The sequence below is a fragment of the Pristiophorus japonicus genome, chromosome 4 (genome assembly GCF_044704955.1).
Source record: "Pristiophorus japonicus isolate sPriJap1 chromosome 4, sPriJap1.hap1, whole genome shotgun sequence".
NCBI classification, from domain to species: Eukaryota; Metazoa; Chordata; class Chondrichthyes; family Pristiophoridae; genus Pristiophorus; species Pristiophorus japonicus.
The window spans coordinates 296,090,348-296,110,335 of record NC_091980.1 but is presented as its reverse complement, the minus strand read 5'-3'; the positions used below and the strand labels follow the sequence as shown (position 1 = coordinate 296,110,335).

General features: G+C 44.9%; 1 protein-coding gene across 1 annotated transcript in view; it reads right to left on the bottom strand.

Moving 5' to 3' along the window:
- The window catches only part of abcd4 (ATP-binding cassette, sub-family D (ALD), member 4), a 79,436-nt gene that overhangs the window by 46,504 nt on the left and 12,944 nt on the right, over window positions 1–19,988 (bottom strand). The window contains exons 4-5 of the mRNA XM_070877940.1: window positions 8,116–8,255; window positions 900–1,016 (exon numbers count right to left, since the gene is read on the bottom strand). Coding sequence (XP_070734041.1) covers window positions 900–1,016; window positions 8,116–8,255 — 257 coding nt within the window. The remainder of the gene's footprint in view (window positions 1–899; window positions 1,017–8,115; window positions 8,256–19,988) is intronic.

The following is a 19,988-nucleotide window of genomic DNA, read 5'->3' as shown; positions in this document are numbered from 1 at the left end:
CCTAATTTAGTTTTTTTTTAAATCTTAAATACCGACACAGACAAGATGGGCTGAATGCCCTCCTTCTGTGCTGTACAAGACCATCAGCAGGCCGGGGCCATTGGAGGGAGCAGCGTGCGGCGGTATACCACTGCAGGGAGCAGCGCGTGCTGCTGCAGGAGGGCAATGGCTGCGAAGCCAGGTCACTGATTGCAGTGCGGGCAGGCACAGCAGGAGGGGCGAAGGAGCAGCGAGAGATTGTAGAGGGAAGTGACCGGGGCCCAGGAGAGGCGTGAGTTTGGGGCCCAGAAGAGGCGAGGGCCCAGGGGCAGCACGGGCCAGCCCACACTGCGATGTGTGTGCGCACTAGGTCCGTGCAGCAGAGCAGGTCTCCAGTCATCTTGGTTAATCCTTGCCACTGGACCAAGACCTAGCTCTGTCAAGCCCGTGTGGTGGCTGGTGTGCAACGGCCACCCCACGTTAAAAAAATCCTCGCACAGGCATCTTCCACCCTTCAGGATCTGGAATATTAATTTCTTCATTGAAACACCGGTGAACTCATCCCTTTTTGGCGTGGAAGCAAGTCATCCTCTCTTCGAGGGACTGCCTATGATGATGATGATGATTGCTGTTGAAAGAAATTCATAAACAAGACCTGACACTCCATCTGGAAATAAGTCTAGAACAACAACTTAAAACCCCAGTTAAATACAAGTAGTTGTATCTCACCTTTTCCTCAGAGCGAGGCATCTCAAGATAGGTTTTAAAGTCTCACGTTTGACAGGTCTGCCTTGTCCTGAAAGACTCGACTCCCCCCAACTCTCTTTCCCCCCCCCCCCCTCCCCCCGACTCCCCCCCCCGGACGACTCTCCCCCTCGACTCTCTCCTCCCCCCCACCACTCGGCCTCTCTATGCATTACCTGTAAAAGCACTGATAAGTGTAATAACCCAGGGTGAATGGCGAAATGATGAGGTTACTGGCCATCGTGCTCAACCCTCTGCAGAACCGCTCCACATCCTGGCTGATACGCTGGTCCCTGTAAAAAAAACACCAACAGCTTCACGCAGGTCGATCACAGCACAGCCACCTCAGGCTGTGATCCAATATCGGGGTTCAGAGGAACGTTTAAACTCATTCACCTTTCTCTCATGGGCCAGAGTCCTTTGAACCCCTCGATTAGATTCCAGCCTGTAACTCACTCCCAGGTATCCATTATTAATTCAGTATACAGAGTTTGACATCAAATGACGCATTAGTACAGTCTACTAGAAAGCTATGTTCAAAATGTACCAAAAAAATCTCGTGTTTGTATCAGTATATACATAACATGCATATATATCTGTGTATGCGTATAAGCCATCTATAGTACAAAAAGTACTGTAACTTGAAGTACAGAGGTGCAACAAAAAGTCGCCTTTAACATACAAATGTATCTTTTATTTTGAAAAGTTAACACTGCTATTGACTGCTTGATAGCCTACTTGTCTGACATCTGTTTGATCTGGTTTGCGACCGTGCTTTACTAGAAAGAATCCACTGTCCAGTGTCTTTGTTATTTTTCTTTAATTGTGGCATACTGTGATTAAGTTATTTGACCCATGTTTTGTATTTATATTAGTATCCAACAAATATAAGATAATCTATGTGTTTTCTGTAAGCTGTTGAAAAGTAGAGTGAACATTTTCATTGTGCAATTTGAAATTCATTAAAAGTTAGATGCATAACAAAAAAAAAATCCATTATTCTACATGTAAACCACCCGAACCCTACGATTAGATTCCAGTGCAGGAGTTCTGAGTAGAGCGCTTGGAAGAACATAACATAAGGAATAGGAACAGGAGTAGACCATATGGCCCCTCGAGCCTGCTCCGCCATTCAATAAGATCATGGCTGATCTGATCATGGCCTCAGCTCCACTTCCCTGCCCGCTCCCCATAACCCCTTATCGTTTAAGAAACTGTCTATTTCTGTCTTAAATTTATTCAATGTCCCAGCTTCCAGAGCTCTCTGAGGCAGTGAATTCCACAGATGTACAACTGTCTGAAGAAAAAAATGTCTCCTCATCTCTGTTTTAAATGGGCGGCCCCTTATTCTAAGATCATGCCCTCTAGTTCTAGTCTCCCCCATCAGTGGAAACATCCTCTCTGCATCCACCCTGTCAAGCCTCCTCATAATCTTATACGTTTCGATAAGATCACCTCGCATTCTTCTGAATTCCAATGAGCAGAGGCCCAACCTACTCAACCTTTCCTCATAAGTCAACCCCCTCATCTCTGGAATCAACCTACTGAACCTTCTCTGAACTGCCTCTAAAGCAAGTATATCCTTTCGTAAATATGGAAACCAAAATTGCACGCAGTATTCCAGATGTGGCCTCACCAATACCCTGTATAGCTGTAGCAAGACTTTCTTGCTTTTATACTCCATCCCCTTTGCAATAAAGGCCATGATTCCATTGGCTTTCCTGATCACTTGCTGTACCTGCATACTATCCTTTTGTGTTGCATGCACAAGTACCCCCAGGTATTGCTGTACAGAAGCACTTCGCAATCTCTCTCTATTTAAATAATAACTTGCTCTTTGATTTTTTTCTGCCAAAGTGCATGACCTCACACTTTCCAACATAGAAACATAGAAAATAGGTGCAGGAGTAGGCCATTCAGCCCTTCGAGCCTGCACCACCATTCAATAAGATCATGGCTGATCATTCAACTCAGTACCTCTTTCCTGCTTTCTTTCCATATCCCTTCATTCCTTTAGCCGTAAGGGCCATATCTAACACCCTCTTAAATATGTCTAACGAACTGGCCTCAACAACTCTCTGCGATAGAGAATTCCACAGGTTAACAACTCTGAGTGAAGAAGTTTCTCCTCATCTCGGTCCTAAATGGCTTACCCCTTATCCTTAGACTGTGATGCCTGGTTCTGGACTTCCCAAACATCGGGAACATTCTTCCTGCATCTAACCTGTCCAGTCCCGTCCGAATTTTATATGTTTCTATGAGATCCCCTCTCATTCGTCTAAACTCCAGTAAATACATGCCCAGTCAATCCAGTCTCTCCTCATATCAGTCCTGCCATCCCGGGAATCAGTCTGGTGAAAGTTCACTGCACTCCCTCAATAGCAAGAACGTCCTGCCTCAGATTAGGAGACCAAAACTGAACAAAATATTCTACATGCGGCCTCACCAAGGCCCTGTACAGCTGCTCCTATACTCAAATTCCATAGCTATGAAGGCCAACATGCCATTTGCCTTCTTACCTGCATGCCAACTTTCAATGACTGATGTACCATGACACCCAGTTCTCGTTGCGCTTTCCTTTTTCCTAATCTGCCGCCATTCAGATAATATTCTGCCTTCACGTTTTTGCCACCAAAGTGGATAACCTCACATTTATCCACATTATACTGCATCTGCCATGCATTTGCCCACTCACCTAACCTGTCCAAGTCATCCTGCAGCCTCCTCACAGCTCACACCGCCACCCAGCTTAGTGTCATCTACAAACTTGGAGATATTACACTCAATTCCTTCATCTAAATCACTGATGTATATTGTAAAGAGCTAGGATCCCAGCACTGAGCCCTGCGGCACCCTACTGGTCACTGCCTGCCATTCTGAAAAGGACCCGTTTATCCCGACTCTCTGCTTCCTGTCTGCCAACCAGTTCTCGATCCACGTCAATACATTACCCCCAATACCATGTGCTTTAATTTTGCACACCAATCTTTTGTGTGGGATCTTGTCAAAAGCCTTTTGAAAGTCCAAATACATCACATCCACTGGTTCTCCCTTGTCCACTTAACTAGTTACATCCTCAAAAAATTCTCGAAGATTTGTCAAGCATGATTTCCCCTTCATAAATCCATGATGACTTGGACTGATCCTGTTACAGCTTTCCAAATGTGCTGCTATTTCATCTTTAATAATTGATTCTAACATTTTCCCAACTACTGATGTCAGGCTAACCGGTCTATAATTCCCTGTTTTCTCTCTCCCTCCTTTTTTAAAAAAGTGGTGTTACATTAGCTACCCTCCAGTCCATAGGAAGTGATCCAGAGTCGATAGACTGTTGGAAAATGATCAATCCACTATTTCTAGGGCCACTTCCTTAAGTACTCTGGGATGCAGACTATCAGGCCCTGGGGATTTATCAGCCTTCAATCCCATCAATTTCCCTAACACAATTTCCTGACTAATAAGGATTTCCTTTAGTTCCTCCTTCTCGCTAGACTTTCGGTCCCCTAGTATTTCCGGAACATTATTTGTGTCTTCCTTCGTGAAGACAGAACCAAAGTATTTGTTCAATTTCTGCCATTTCTTTGTTCCCATTATAAATTCCCCTGATTCTGATTGCAAGGGACCTATGTTTGTCTTCACTAATCTTTTTCTCTTCACATATCAATAGAAGCATTTGCAGTCAGTTTTTATGTTGTCAGCAAGCTTCCTCTCATACTCTATTTTCCCTCTCTTAATTAAACCCTTTGTCTTCCTCTGCTGAATTCTAAATTTCTCCCAGTCCTCAGGTTTGCTGCTTTTTCTGGCCAATTTATATACCTCGTCCTTGGATTTAACACTATCCTTAATTTCCCTTGTTAGCCACGGTTGAAGCACCTTCCCCGTTTTATTTTTGCTCCAGACAGGGATGTACAATTGTTGAAGGTCATCCATCTGGAATTTTTTGAGGATGTAACTAGTAGAGTGGACAGGGGAGAACCAGTGGATGTGGTGTATTTGGACTTTCAACAAGGTCCCACACAAGAGATTGGTGTGCAAAATCAAGGCACATGGTATTGGGGGTAATGTACTGATGTGGATAGAGAACTGGTTGGCAGACAGGAAGCAGAGAGTCGGGATAAACGGGTCCTTTTCAGAATGGCAGGCAGTGACTAGTGGAGTGCCGCAGGGCTCAGTGCTGGGACCCCAGCTCTTTACAATATACATTAATGATTTGGATGATGGAATTGAGTGTAATATCTCCAAGTTTGCAGATGACACTAAACTTGGTGGCGGTGTGAGCCGTGAGAAGGACGCTAAGAGGTTGCAGAGTGTCTTGGATAGGTTAGGTGAGTGGGCAAATACATGGCAGACGCAGTATAATGTGGATAAATGTGAGGTTATCCACTTTGGGGGCAAAAACACGAAGGCAGAATATTACCTAAATGACGGCAGATTAGGAACAGGGGAGGTGCAACGAGACCTGGGTGTCATGATTCATCAGTCATTGAAGGTTGGCATGCAGGTACAGCAGGCGGTGAAGAAGGCAAATGGTATGTTGGCCTTCATAGCTAGGGGTTTTGAGTATAGGAGCAGGGAGGTCTTACAGCAGTTGTACAGGGCCTTGGTGAGGCCCCACCTGGAATATTGTGTTCAGTTTTCGTCTCCTAATCTGAGGAAGGACGTTCTTGCTATTGAGGGAGTGCAGCGAAGGTTCACCAGACTGATTCCTGGGATGACAGGACTGACATATGAGGAGAGACTGGATCGATTGGGCATGTATTCACTGGAGTTTAGAAGGATGAGAGGGGAATCTCATAGAAACATATAAAATTCTGACAGGACTGGACAGGTTAGATGCAGGAAGAATGTTCCCGATGTTGGGGAAGTCTAGAACCAGGGGACATAGTCTTAGGATAAGGGGTAAGCCATTTAGGACTGAGATGAGGAGGAACTTCTTCACTCAGAGAGTTGTTAACCTATGGAATTCCCTACCGCAAAGAGTTGTTGATGCCAGTTCATTGGATATATTCAAGATGGAGTTAGATATGGCTCTTGCGGCTAAAGGGATCAAGGGGTATGGAGAGAAAGCAGGAACGGGGTACTGAAGGAATGACCAGCCATGATCTTATTGAATGGTAGTGCAGGCTCGAAGGGCCGGATGGCCTACTCCTGCACCTATTTTCTATGCTATTGCCTATCTAACCCTTTAAGTATCATTCACTAGTCTATTCTAGCCAATTCGCGTCTCATACCATCGAAGTTACCTTCCCTTAAGTTCAGGACCCTAGTTTCCGAATTAACTGTGTCACTCTCCATCTTAATAAAGAATTCTACCATATTATGGTCACTCTTCCCCAAGGGGCCTCGCACAGCAAGATTGCTAATTAGTCCTTTCTCATTACACATCACCCAGTGTAGGATGGCCAGCCCTCTAGTTGGCTCCTCAACATATTGGTCTAGAAAACCATCCCTAATACACTCCAGGAAATCCTCCTCCACCGTATTGCTACCAGTTTGGTTAGCCCAATCTAGATGTAGATTAAAGTCGCCCATGATAACTGCTGTACCTTTATTGCACGCATCCCTAATTTCTTGTTTGATGCTGTCCCCAACCTCACTACTACTGTTTGGTGGTCTGTACACAACTCCCACTAGCGTTTTCTGCCCTTTGTATTCTGCAGCTCTACCCATACAGAATCCACATCATCCAAGCTAATGTCCGTCCTTACTATTGCGTTAATTTCCTCTTTAACCAGCAACACTACCCCACCTCCTTTTCCTTTCTGTCTATCCTTCCTGAATGTTGAATACCCCTGGATGTTGAGTTCCAGCCTTGGTCATCTTGGAGCCATGTCTCCGCAATCCCAATTATATCAATATTCGTTAACAACTGCCTGCGTAGTTAATTCGTCCACCTTGTTATGAATACTCCTCACATTGAGGCACAGAGCCTTCAGGTTTGACTTTTTAAACACACTTTGTCCCTTTAGAATTTTGCCTTGGGTTTCTCTGCCCTCCACTTTTACTTTTCTTCTTTCTAACTTTTGCTTCCGACCCCATTTTATTTCCCTCTGTCTACGTGCAGAGGTTCCCATCCCCCTGCCATATTAGTTTAACCCCTCCCCAACAGCACTAGCAAACACTCCATTCACATTATACTCCATCTGCCAAATTTTTTGCCCACTCACTTAGCCTGTCTATGTCCTTTTGCTGATTTTTTTGTGTCCTCCTCACACATTGCTTTTCCTCCCATCTTTGTATCGTCAGCAAACTTGGCTACGTTACACTCAGTCCCTTCTTCCAAGTCGTTAATATAGATTTTAAATAGTTGGGGTCCCAGCACTGATCTCTGCGGCACCCCACTATTACTGGTTGCCAACTAGAGAATGAACTAATTATCCCGACACTGTGTTTTCTGTTCGTTAGCCAATCCTCTATCCATGCTAATATATTACCCCCAACCCTGTGAACTTTTATCTTGTGCAGTAACCTTTTATGTGGCACCTTGTCAAATGCCTTCTGGAAGTCCAAATACACCACATCCACTGGTTCCCCTTTAGCCACTCTGATCGTTACATCCTCAAAGAATTCCAGCAAATTTGTCAAACATGATTTCCCCTTCATAAATCCATGTCTTGTGTCAGGCATGTGAACAATGTGGCCCGCCCAACAGAGCTGGTTGAGTGTGGTCAGTGCTTCAATGCTGGGGATGTTGGCCTGAACGAGGACACCAACGTTGGTGTGTCTGTCCTCCCAGGGGATTTGCAGGATCTTGCGGAGACTCACTGTAAGTGGCTTCCGGGTATCCATTATTCTATACATAAACCATCTGAGCTCCTCGATTAGATTCCAGCCTGTGGTTCACTCCCAGGTACCCATTATATTCAACATACAAGCCATTCACAAATTAGCTTCCTACAATAGTGACAACGCTTTTTTTTTAAAAAAGTATTCAATTGGCTGTGAAGCATTTTTGGGGTGTCCGGATATCAAGAACAGCGCTATATAAATGAAAGTTCTTTCTTTCCCTCCCGAGTGCATTTCTGGGATTAGAGCTCCACAAGTGTCGGGCACCCTCCAGTACTGTGTGCAAGTGGCTATTCTTCAGGTAGGTCTGGACAGCGACTATTTGGTCATGGGGAGAATTACACCCGAGCTTGGTCCTGTCCTCAGCTTTCCGGCAAGGCCACCTGATAGCGAGAAGTCACGGATAGTGTTCCCCTTCCTGAACTAATGCCACTGGAGCTAACTCTGGTTGCTGCTACAACCGCGGCAGCTAAGATCAGCCAACTGGGGATCTGTTGCTCAACCAATCATCGCTTTACCCAACAGAGTCTCTGGAGAAACCATTTCATAATTTTTTTTAAAAGCTTTAAAATGAGGAAGAGCCAGCTCCTCTTGGATTCCACCTACGGGTTATCCAGGTCATCGTGGAGCACGTTTAGTGTGTAGTAGACTTTCCTCTTGAAGTAGGACTTGTGCAGGGACATGGTCAGACTCTGCCTCCACCTTACGTACATCAAACTCGAGATGAACTGGTCAAAGCTCTTCAACTGAAAGAGAAAACACATCACTGGAGTAAAATAACACGAACAAAGCCTGTAACGTTCATGCTGTGGCAGCACAAGGTGCACAGCCAAGGAATCATTTTCCTCACACTTCTTTCTAGTCCTGAGGCTGTTGGCCATCTTTGGTTAGTTGTCTCCTCGAAACTAGGAGATGCACGGCTTTGGGGCGGGGGGGGGGGGAGGGGCGGCGAGTAGAAAGGGAATAGGTTTGGTAGCAATCAACCTGAAAGGAAATAGAACTGAAAATGATTGGATAGTTGAATAGGTGCTTCACCTTGGGTGGGAGGAGCACAACAGGACCACCTGTATCTCCCGTCGTTCACTCACAATGCAGCAGCGACACTGACTGTGCAAACGTCGACAGCGAAGAACATTCCATCCTCATACATCATGCAGGAGACAGCAGTAAGGAAAAAGAAACAGAACAAATAGAATACAGATATCGACTGTTATGGATGCGGGCTCCATTCTCAATCACAGAAGTTATTCAGATCTCGGAAAAGTGGTTTGAGTACTAGTAAACTTTAAGTACTACATTTTCTTACTGTTGATTTACTGTGCTTCTATATAAATTTATGCCAAGCAATAAATTTAACTTGTAGTAGTCTAAACCATGTTCTGTCAGCATGGTGTTTTACCATCTATCAGAGGGATCAGTAGGGAACAGTAGGCAGCGCGATATATTTTGCAGCGTGTAACTCAAGGAAGAAATGATAGTCGGGCCTGTGGCAAACTAACCCATTTACTCCACACAAGGTTCCATGTTTTAAGAACATAAGAAATAGGAGCAAGAGTAGGCCATTTGGCCCCTCGAGCCTGCTCCACCCTTCAATGAGATCATGGCTGATCTAATCTTGGCCTCAACTCCACTTTCCTGCCCTCTCCCCCATAACCCTTGACTCCCTTATCATTCAAAAATTTGTCTATCTCCACCTTAAATATATTCAGTGACCCAACCGCCACAGCGGTAGAGATTTCCAAAGATTCATGACCCTCTGAGAGATAAATACGTGGCTTGAGCAGTGGTGCAGCAGGGAGGGATTCAAATTCCTGGGGCATTGGAACCGGTTCTGGGGGAGGTGGGACCAGTACAAACCGACGGTCTGCACCTGGGCAGGACCGGAACCAATGTCCGAGGGGGAGTGTTTGCTAGTGCTGTTGGGGAGGAGTTAAACTAATATGGCAGGGGGATGGGAACCAATGCAGGGAGACAGAGGGAAACAAAAAGGAGACAAAAGCAAAAGACAGAAAGGAGATGAGGAAAAGTGGAGGGCAGAGAAACCCAAGGCAAAGAACAAAAAGGACCACTGTATAGCAAAATTCTAAAAGGACAAAGGGTGTTAAAAAAACAAGTCTGAAGGCTTTGTGTCTTAATGCAAGGAGTATCCGTAATAAGGTGGATAAATTAACTGTGCAAATAGATGTTAACAAATATGATGTGATTGGGATTACAGAGACGTGGCTCCAGGATGATCAGGGCTGGGAACTCAACATCCAGGGGTATTCAACATTCAGGAAGGATAGAATAAAAGGAAAAGGAGGTGGGGTAGCATTGCTGGTTAAGGAGGAGATTAATGCAATAGTTAGGAAGGACATTAGCTTGGATGATGTGGAATCTATATGGGTAGAGCTGCAGAACACCAAAGGGCAAAAAACGTTAGTGGGAGTTGTGTACAGACCTCCAAACAGTAGTAGTGATGTTGGGGAGGGCATCAAACAGGAAATTAGGGGTGCATGCAATAAAGGTGCAGCAGTTATAATGGGTGACTTTAATATGCACATAGATTGGGTTAACCAAACTGGAAGCAATACGGTGGAGGAGGATTTCCTGGAGTGTATAAGGGATGGTTTTCTAGACCAATAGGTCGAGGAACCAACGGGGGGAGAGGCCATCTTAGACTGGGTGTTGTGTAATGAGAGAGGACTAATTAGCAATCTCGTTGTGCGAGGTCCCTTGGGGAAGAGTGACCATAATATGGTGGAATTTTACATTAGGATGGAGAATGAAACAGTTAATTCAGAGACCATGGTCCAGAACTTAAAGAAGGGTAACTTTGAAGGTATGAGGCGTGAATTGGCTAGGGTAGATTGGCGAATGATACTTAAGGGGTTGACTGTGGATGGGCAATGGCAGACATTTAGAGACCGCATGGATGAACTACAACAATTATACATTCCTGTCTGGCATAAAAATAAAAAAGGAAAGGTGGCTCAACTGTGGTTTATCAAGGGAAATCAGGGATAGTATTAAAGCCAAGGAAGTGGCATACAAATTGGCCAGAAATAGCAGTGAACCTGGGGACTGGGAGAAATTTAGAACTCAGCAGAGGAGGACAAAGGGTTTGATTACGGCAGGGAAAATAGAGTACGAGAAGAAGCTTGCAGGGAACATTAAGACAGATTGCAAAAGTTTCTATAGATATGTAAAGAGAAAAAGATTAGTAAAGACAAACGTAGGTCCCCTGCAGTCAGAATCAGGGGAAGTCATAACGGGGAACAAAGAAATGGCAGACCAATTCACCAAGTACTTTGGTTCAGTATTCACTAAGGAGGACACTAACAACCTTCCAGATATAAAAGGGGTCAGAGGGTCTAGTAAGGAGGAGGAACTGAGGGAAATCCTTATTAGTCGGGAAATTGTGTTGGGGAAATTGATGGGATTGAAGGCCGATAAATCCCCAGGACCTGATGGACTGCATTTTGGAAATAGCGGATGCATTGACAGTCATTTTCCAACATTCCATTGACTCTGGATCAGTTTCTAACGAGTGGAGGGCAGCCAATGTAACCCCACTTTTTAAAAAAGGAGGGAGAGAGAAAACAGGGAATTATAGACCGGTCAGCCTGACATCGGTAGTGGGTAAAATGATGGAATCAATTATTAAGGATGTCATAGCAGCGCATTTGGAAAGAGGTGACTTGATAGGTCCAAGTCAGCATGGATTTGTGAAAGGGAAATCATGCTTGACAAATCTTCTGGAATTTTTTGAGGATGTTTCCAGTAAACTGGACAAGGGAGAACCAGTTGATGTGGTGTATTTGGACTTTCAGAAGGCTTTTGACAAGGTCCCACACAAGAGATTAATGTGCAAAGTTAAAGCACATGGGATTGGGGTTAGTGTGCTGACATGGATTGAGAACTGGTTGTCAGACAGGAAGCAAAGAGTAGGAGTAAATGGGTACTTTTCAGAATGGCAGGCAGTGACTAGTGGGGTACCGCAAGGTTCTGTGCTGGGGCCCCAGCTGTTTACACTGTACATTAATGATTTAGACGAGGGGATTAAATGTAGTATCTCCAAATTTGCGGATGACACTAAGTTGGGTGGCAGTGTGAGCTGCGAGGAGGATGCTATGAGACTGCAGAGCGACTTGGATAGGTTAGATGAGTGGGCAAATGCATGGCAGATGAAGTATAATGTGGATAAATGTGAGGTTATCCACTTTGGTGGTAAAAACAGAGAGACAGACTATTATCTGAATGGTGACAGATTAGGAAAAGGGGAGGTGCAACGAGACCTGGGTGTCATGGTACATCAGTCATTGAAGATTGGCATGCCGGTACAGCAGGCGGTTAAGAAAGCAAATGGCATGTTGGCCTTCATAGCGAGGGGATTTGAGTACAGGGGCAGGGAGATGTTGCTACAGTTGTACAGGGCCTTGGTGAGGCCACACCTGAAGTATTGTGTACAGTTTTGGTCTCCTAACCTGAGGAAGGACATTCTTGCTATTGAGGGAGTGCAGCAGAGGTTCACCAGACTGATTACCGGGATGGCAGGATTGACCTATCAAGAAAGACTGGATCAACTGGGCTTGTATTCACTGGAGTTCAGAAGAATGAGAGGGGACCTCATAGAAACGTTTAAAATTTTGATGGGTTTAGACAGGTTAGATGCAGAAAGAATGTTCCCAATGTTGGGGAAGTCCAGAACCAGGGGTCACAGTCTAAGGATAAGGGGTAAGCCATTTAGGACCGAGATGAGGAGAAACTTCTTCACCCAGAGAGTGGTGAACCTGTGGAATTCTCTACCACAGAAAGTTGTTGAGGCCAGTTCGTTAGATATATTCAAAAGGGAGTTAGATGTGACCCTTACGGCTAAAGGGATTAAGGGGTATGGAGAGAAAGCAGGAATGGGGTACTGAAGTTGCATGATCAGCCATGATCATATTGAATGGTGGTGCAGGCTTGAAGGGCCGAATGGCCTACTCCTGCACCTATTTTCTATGTTTCTATCTATGTTTCTAAGAAATTCCTCCTCATCTCCATTTTAATTGGGTGACCTCTTATTCTGAAACTGTGGCCTCTAGTTCTAGAATCCTCCACGAGGGGAAACATCCTCTCAGCATCTACCCTGTCAAGCCACCTCAGAATCTTATGTTTCAATAAGATCACTTCTCATTCTTCTAAACTCCAGTGAGTATAGGCCCAACCCCTTCATCTCCGGAATCAACCTAGTGAACCTTCACTGAATTGCCTCCAATGCAAGTATATCCCTCCTTAAATAAGGAGACCAATACTGTACGCAGTACTCCAGGTGTGGTCTTACCAATGCCCTGTGCAGTTGTAGCAAGACATCCCTACTGTTACACTCCATCCCCCTTGCAATAAAGGCCAATATTCCATTCCTAATTACTTGCTGTACCTGCATGCTAACTTTTCATGTTTCATGTACAAGGACCCCCAGGATCCCTCTGTACTGTAGCACTTTGTAGTCTCTCTCCATTTAAATAATAATTTGCTTTTTTATTCTTCTTACCAAAGTGCATAACCTCACATATCCCTACATTATATTCCATCTGCCAAATTTTTGCTCACTCACTTAACCTATCTATATCCCTTTGCAGATTCTTTGTGTCCTCTTCACAACTTGCTTTCCCACCTATCTTTGTATCATCAGCAAATTTGGCTACATTACACTCGGTCCCTTCATCCAAGTCATTAACATAGATTGTAAATAGTTGAGGCCCCAGCACTGATCCCTGTGGCACCCCACTAGAAAATGACCCATTTATCCAAACTCTCTGTTTCTGTTAGTTAGCCAATCCTCTCTCCATGCTAATACATTACCCCCAACCCTGTGAGCTCTTATCTTTTGCAGCAACCTTTTATGTGGCACCTTATCGAATGCCTTCTGGAAATCCAAATACACCACATCTACTGGTTCCCCTTTATCCATTCTGCTCGCTTCATCCTCAAAGAACTCCAGAAAATTTGTCAAACATGATTTCCCGTTCTTAAAAACATGCCGACTCTGCTTGATTGTATTATGCTTTTCTAATTGTCCTGCTACTACTTTCTTAATAATGGACTCCAGCATTTTCCCAATGACAGATGTTAGGCTAACTGGTCGATAGTTTCCTGCTTTCTGTCTTCCTCCTTTCTTGAATAGGGGTGTTACATTTGCAGTTTTCCAATCCACTGGGACCTCTACAGAATCAGGGAATTTTGGTAATTACAATCAATGCATCCACTATCTGTGCAGCCACTTCTTTTAAGACCCTAGGATGCAGGCCGTCGGGTCCAAGGGACTTGTCTACCTTTAGTCCCATTAGTTTGTCTAGTACTTTTTCTCTAGTGATAGTGATTGTTTTAATTCCCCCCTCCCAATAGCCCCTTGATCATCTATTATTGGGATGCTTTTAGTGTCTTCTACTGTGAAGACTGATACAAAATATTTATTCAAAGTCTCTGTCATTTCCGTTTCCCATTATTAATTCCCCAGTCTCATCCTCTAAGGGGCCAACGTTTACTTTAGCTACTCGCTTCCTTTTTATATACCTGTAAAAGCTCTTACTGTCTGTTTTCATATTTCTTGCTAGTTTACTCTCATAATCTATCTTCTCTCTCTATTATTTTTTTAGTCGTCCTTTGCTGGTTTCTAAAAGTTTCCCAATCCTTTGGCCTACCACTAATCTTTGCAACATTGTATGCCTTTGTTTTCAATTTGATACCATCCTTAACTTCCTTAGTTAGCCACGGATGGTTCATCCTTCTCTTAGTCTTTCTTTCTCACTGGAATATATCTTTGCTGAGAGTTATGAAATACCTCCTTAAACGTCTGCCACTGCTTATCGACCGTCTTATCCTTTAATCTATTTTCCCAGTCCACTTTAGTCAACACTGGTCTTCATACCTTTGTATGACCTTTAAGTAAGTTCAGGTCACTAGTTTGAGACTCAAGTTTCTCACCCTCAAACAGCATTTGAAATTCTAACATGCTATGATCACTCTTTCCTAGAGGATCCTTTACTAGGAGATTGTTTATTAATCCTATCTCATTACCAGATCTAAAATAGCCTGCTCCCTGGTTGGTTCCACAATGTATTGTTCTAAAAAACCATCCCGAATACATTCTACGAACTCGTCCTCAAGACTACCTTTGCCAATTTGATTTGTCTAATCTATGTGAAGATTAAAATTGCCCACGATTATTGCAGTACCTTTCTTACAAGCCTCCATTATTTATCGATTTATACTCTGTCCTACACTGTAGCTACTGTTAGGGGGCCTATAGACTACTCCCACCAGTGACTTCTTTCCCTTATTATTTCTTATCTCCACCCAAATGGATTCAACATCTTGATCTCCTGAGCCAATATCATTTCTCACTACCGCACTGATCTCATCCTTTATTAACAAAGCTACCCCACCTCCTTTTCCTTTCTGCCTATCCTTCCAAAATGTCAAATGCCTCTGAATATTCAGTTCCCAGCCTTGGTCACCTTGCAACCACATCTCTGTAATGGTTTTCAGATCATACCCATTTATTTCTATTTGTGCCGTCAGCTCATCTATCTTGTTACGAAAGCTGCGTGCATTCAGATTTTAATTTTGTCTTTTTACCATTTTTCCTTACTCTGATTCTACTTTCTGGTGCACTCTTATCTTTATTCTGTCTATGGAAAACTGTCACCTTATTCCTAAAAGCATGAATAAATGGGAGAAGCCTAAATTATAAACATCAATTCCTGAACTTTGTAGATGCTGAAACAATGGGTCAGTTTGACTCAGTTGGGAGCAATTTTGTCTGAGTGAAAACGTTGTGGGTTCAAGATCCACTCCAGGATTTGGAACGCATAATCTGGGTGAACACTTCAGCACAGTACTGAGGGAATGCTGCACTGTCTTTCAAGTGGAGCGTTAAACCGAAGCCCCATCTGCTTCTTCGGTGGGGCTGTATAAGATCCCAAGACACTGCATGAGTTCTCCCGGCAATCTGACCAAAAACCAACATGACCAAAATAGATCATCTAGTCTTTTAGCTCATTTGCTGCTCATGGGACCTTGCTGTGCGTAAATGGCTACCATGGTTTTTTTTAATCTGGTTTTTGCCTCTCCCAGGAGGTCACATGGCTCCAGTTGGGGTGGAGTGTAGAATGTTTCGGTGTAAGGGGTGTCACAGTTGTGTGGTGTGGACTTGTTGGGCTGGGTGCTCTTTACCTTTCCGCCATTGTTCATAGGTTTATATGTAACCTTCAGGGCTGCTGACCAAGGGCCGTGTGGCTCTTTGGCGGCCGGCGCGGACACGATGGGCCGAAATGGCCTCCTTCTGCGCTGTAGATTTCTATGTTTCCCTCATCATCATAGGCAGTCCCTCGAAACGAGGATGACTTGCTTCCACACCAAAAAAGGAGTTCACAGGTGTTTCAATGAAGGACCTAATATTCCAGGTCCTGAACGACATCTTGAAGGGTGGAAGATGCCTGTGCGTGGATTTTTTTTTTAAAAAAGGGTGTGGTGGCCGTTGCACACCAGCCATCACACGGTCTTGACAGAGCTGGGTCTTGGTCCAATGGCAAGGGTTATCCAAGACGACGGAAGACCTGCTCTGCTGCACGGGCCTAGTGCGCACATATCAGCAGGCCAGTGCTGCCCCTAGGCCCCTGGCCCCGAAATCACGCCTCTCCTTGGCCCCGATCACATCCCTCCACAGTCTCTCGCCGCTCCTGCTGTATCTGCCCACGCTCCAATCACCGACCTGGACCTTGATGACATCACTCCTGCACCAGCTCGCGCTGGTCCCTGAAGTGGCATGCCTCCACGCTGCTCCCAGGCCGCCGCCTACCTTGGTACATGTAACTACAAGCACACTTGCATCCATGCGCCACACACACACACACACCAATACTATTATAATCGGTCAAAACAAGCAATATTCAGACCTGACAGCGGAAGGATACATTGCTTCCGGCTACAGCCTCCCGTTGAATAACTGATGTTTTCCAATCTGCTGAGGAAATAAAGCCCCCCTCCCCATCCCACCTCCTCCCTTCACCCCCACCCCCTCCAATGAGCTGGGAATCTCCTCTGTACCCTCTCTAGTGTAATCACATCTTTTCTGTAATGTGGTGACCAGAACTGCACACAGTACTCTAGCTGTGGCCTAACTCATGTTTTATACAGTTCAAGCATAACCTCCTTGCTCTTGTATTCTATGCCTCGGCTAATAAAGTATTCCGTACGCCTTCTTAACCACCTTATCTACCTGGCCTGCTTCCTTCAGGGATCTGTGGACATGCACTCCAAGGTCCCTTTGTTCCTCTGCACTTCTCAGTGTCCTACCATTTAATGTGTATTCCCTTGCCTTGTTAGCCCTCCCTAAATGCATTACCTCACACTTTTCCAGATTTAATTCCATTTACCACTGTTCTGCCCACCTGACCAGTTCATTGTTATAAGAACATAAGAAACAGGAGCAGGAGTAGGCCACCTGGCCCCTTGAGCCACTTTCCTGCCCACTCCCCATAACCCTTGACTCCCCTATGTTTCCCTATCTAACGGTGGGCATTACATTTCCAAAGCACTTTATTTGTTGTGAAGCACTTTAGGATGCCCCGAGGATACGGAAGCCGCTAAATAAGCGTGAGTCCTTTCTTACAAAGAATGTAAGTGTAAAGGAATGTGACTGAATAGGATGAAGAATGTATTGGTTTCTTTTTCCTTCTCCTCTCTTCAAGGAGCTGACACACTGCTGGGATACAATTTCAGGGCACTGGGCACCATGTGGGACCTGGCCCAAACAGCATTCTTCATATGCAAGTCTAGATAAACTGTGGCATCACGCTATTTGACCATGTGATGGAGGCATGACACACAGATTGTACCGTTGTTTAAAAAGGAAAAAAGGATAAGCTGAGTAATTACAAGCCAGTCAGCCTAATCCTCGGTGGTGGAAAAATCATTGGAAAAAATTCTGAGGGACAAGATAAATCGTCATTTAGAAAGACATGGATTAATCAAGGACAGTCAGCATGGATTTGTTAAGGCAAGGTCGTATCTGACTAACATGATTGAATTTTTTGAGATGGTAACAAGGAGGGTCAATGAGGATAGTGCGTATGATGTAGTGTATATGGATTTTAGCAAGGCTTTTGATAAGGTTCCACATGGCAGACTGGTCACGAAAGTAAAAGCCCCTGGGGTCCAAGGCAAAGTGGCAAGTTGGATCCAATTTTGGCTCAGAAGCAGGAAGCAAAGGGTAATGGTTGATGGGTGTTTTTGTGATTGGGGTTCCACAGGGCTCAGTACTAGGTCCCTTGCTTTTTGTGGTATATATATATATATATGATTTAGACTAGAATGTAGGGGGTATGATTAAGAAGTTTGCAGATGATACAATAAGTGTCTGTGTGGTGGATAATGAAGAAGAAACCTGTAGACTGCAGGAAGATATCAATGATAATCATCATAGGCAGTCCCTCGAAACAAGGATGACTTGCTCCCGCACCAAAAAAGGGATGAGTTCACAGGTGTTTCAATGAAGGACCTAATATTCCAGGTCCTGAACGACATCTTGAAGGGTGGAAGATGCCTGTGCGTGGATTCTTTTAGCGTGTGGTGGCCGTTGCACACCAGCCACCACACGGGCTTGACAGAGCTAGGTCTTGACCCAGTGGTTATCCAAGACGACTGGCGACCTGCTCTGCTGCACGGGCCTAGTGCACACACATATCGCAGTGTGGGCTGGCCCATGCTGCCCCTGGGCCCCTGGCCCCGAAATCACGCCTCTCCTCGGCCCCGATCACATCCCTCCACAGTCTCTCGCCGCTCCTGCTGTATCTGCCCACGCTCCAATCACCGACCTGGACCTTGATGACATCACTCCTGCACCAGCTCGCGCTGGTCCCTGAAGCGGCATGCCTCCACGCTGCTCCCAGGCCCCGCTGCCGCCGACCACACACAAACACAACACACACATCAATACTATTATAATCGGTCAAAACAAGCAATATTCAGGCCTGACAGCGGAAGGATACATTTCTATCGGCCACTGCCTCCCGTTGAATAATTGATGTTTTCCAATCTTCTGAGGAAATAAAGCCCCCCCTCCCTCCCCCCTCCCTTCTAATGAATTGGGTGACTGAATATTTTTAAAGGGGAGATAGAGAGATTTTTGAACTATAGGGGAGTCAAGGGTTATGGGGAGTGGGCAGGAAAGTGGCTCGAGGGGCCAGGTGGCCTACTCCTGCTCCTATTTCTTATGTTCTTATATCAATGAACTGGTCAGGTGGGCAGAACAGTGGCAAATGGAATTAAATCTGGAAAAGTGTGAGGTAATGCATTTAGGGAGGGCTAACAAGGCAAGGGAATACACATTAAATGGTAGGACACTGAGAAGTGTAGAGAAACAAAGGGACCTTGGAGTGCATGTCCACAGATCCCTGAAGGTAGCAGGCCAGGTAGATAAGGAGGTTAAGAAGGCGTACGGAATACTTTATTAGCCGAGGAATAGAATACAAGAGCAAGGAGGTTATGCTTGAACTGTATAAAACATGAGTTAAGCCACAGCTAGAGTACTGTGTGCAGTTCTGGTCACCTCATTACAGGAAAGATGTGATTACTCTAGAGAGGGTACAGAGGAGATTTACGAGGATGTTGCCTGGACTAGAGAAGTTTAGCCATGGTGAAAGATTGGATAGGCTGGATTTGTTTTCTTTGGAACAGAGGAGGCTGAGGGGAGACCTTATTGAGGTGTATAAAATTATTTCTACGTTTCTATGAGGAGCCTAGATAGAGTAGATAGGAAGGACCTATTTCCCTTAGCAGTGGTGACAACAACCAGGGGGCATAGATTTAAATTAATTGGTAGGTGGTTTAGAGGGAAGTTGACGGAAAATGTTTTCACCCAGAGGGTGGTGAGAGTCTGGAACTCACTGCCTGAAAGGGTGGTAGAGGCAGAAACCCTCACCACATTTAAAAAGTACTTGGATATGCACCTGAAGTGTCGCAACTTACAAGGCTACGGACCAAGAGCTGGAAAGTGGGATTAGGCTGGAAAGACCTTTGTCTGCCGGCGCGGACACAATGGGCCGAAATGGCCTCCTTCCGTGCTGTAAATTTATAGGATTCTATGAAATAACCAGGTCAGCAGTGGGCACAGCAGTTCCCAGCAACAACAACTTGCATTTATATAGCACCTCGCTCAAGCCTATCCACACCGATTGTAGCCTTGCTAATAAAGAACAGCAAAGAGTCACAAAGCAGGTCTGTAAGCAGGCCCCAGAGCTTCAGGTCGCTTGTCACTTTAATTCTCCACTCCACTCTCACTCTGATCTCTCCATCCTCAGCCTCTTGCACTGTTCCAACGAAGCTGGCTGACCTGCTGAGTATTTCCAGCATTTTCTGATTTTACTGAGATGAGAAGGAATTTCTTCTCTCAGAGGGTTGTAAATCTGTGGAATTCTTTGCCCACAGAGCTATGGAGGCTGGGTCATTGAATA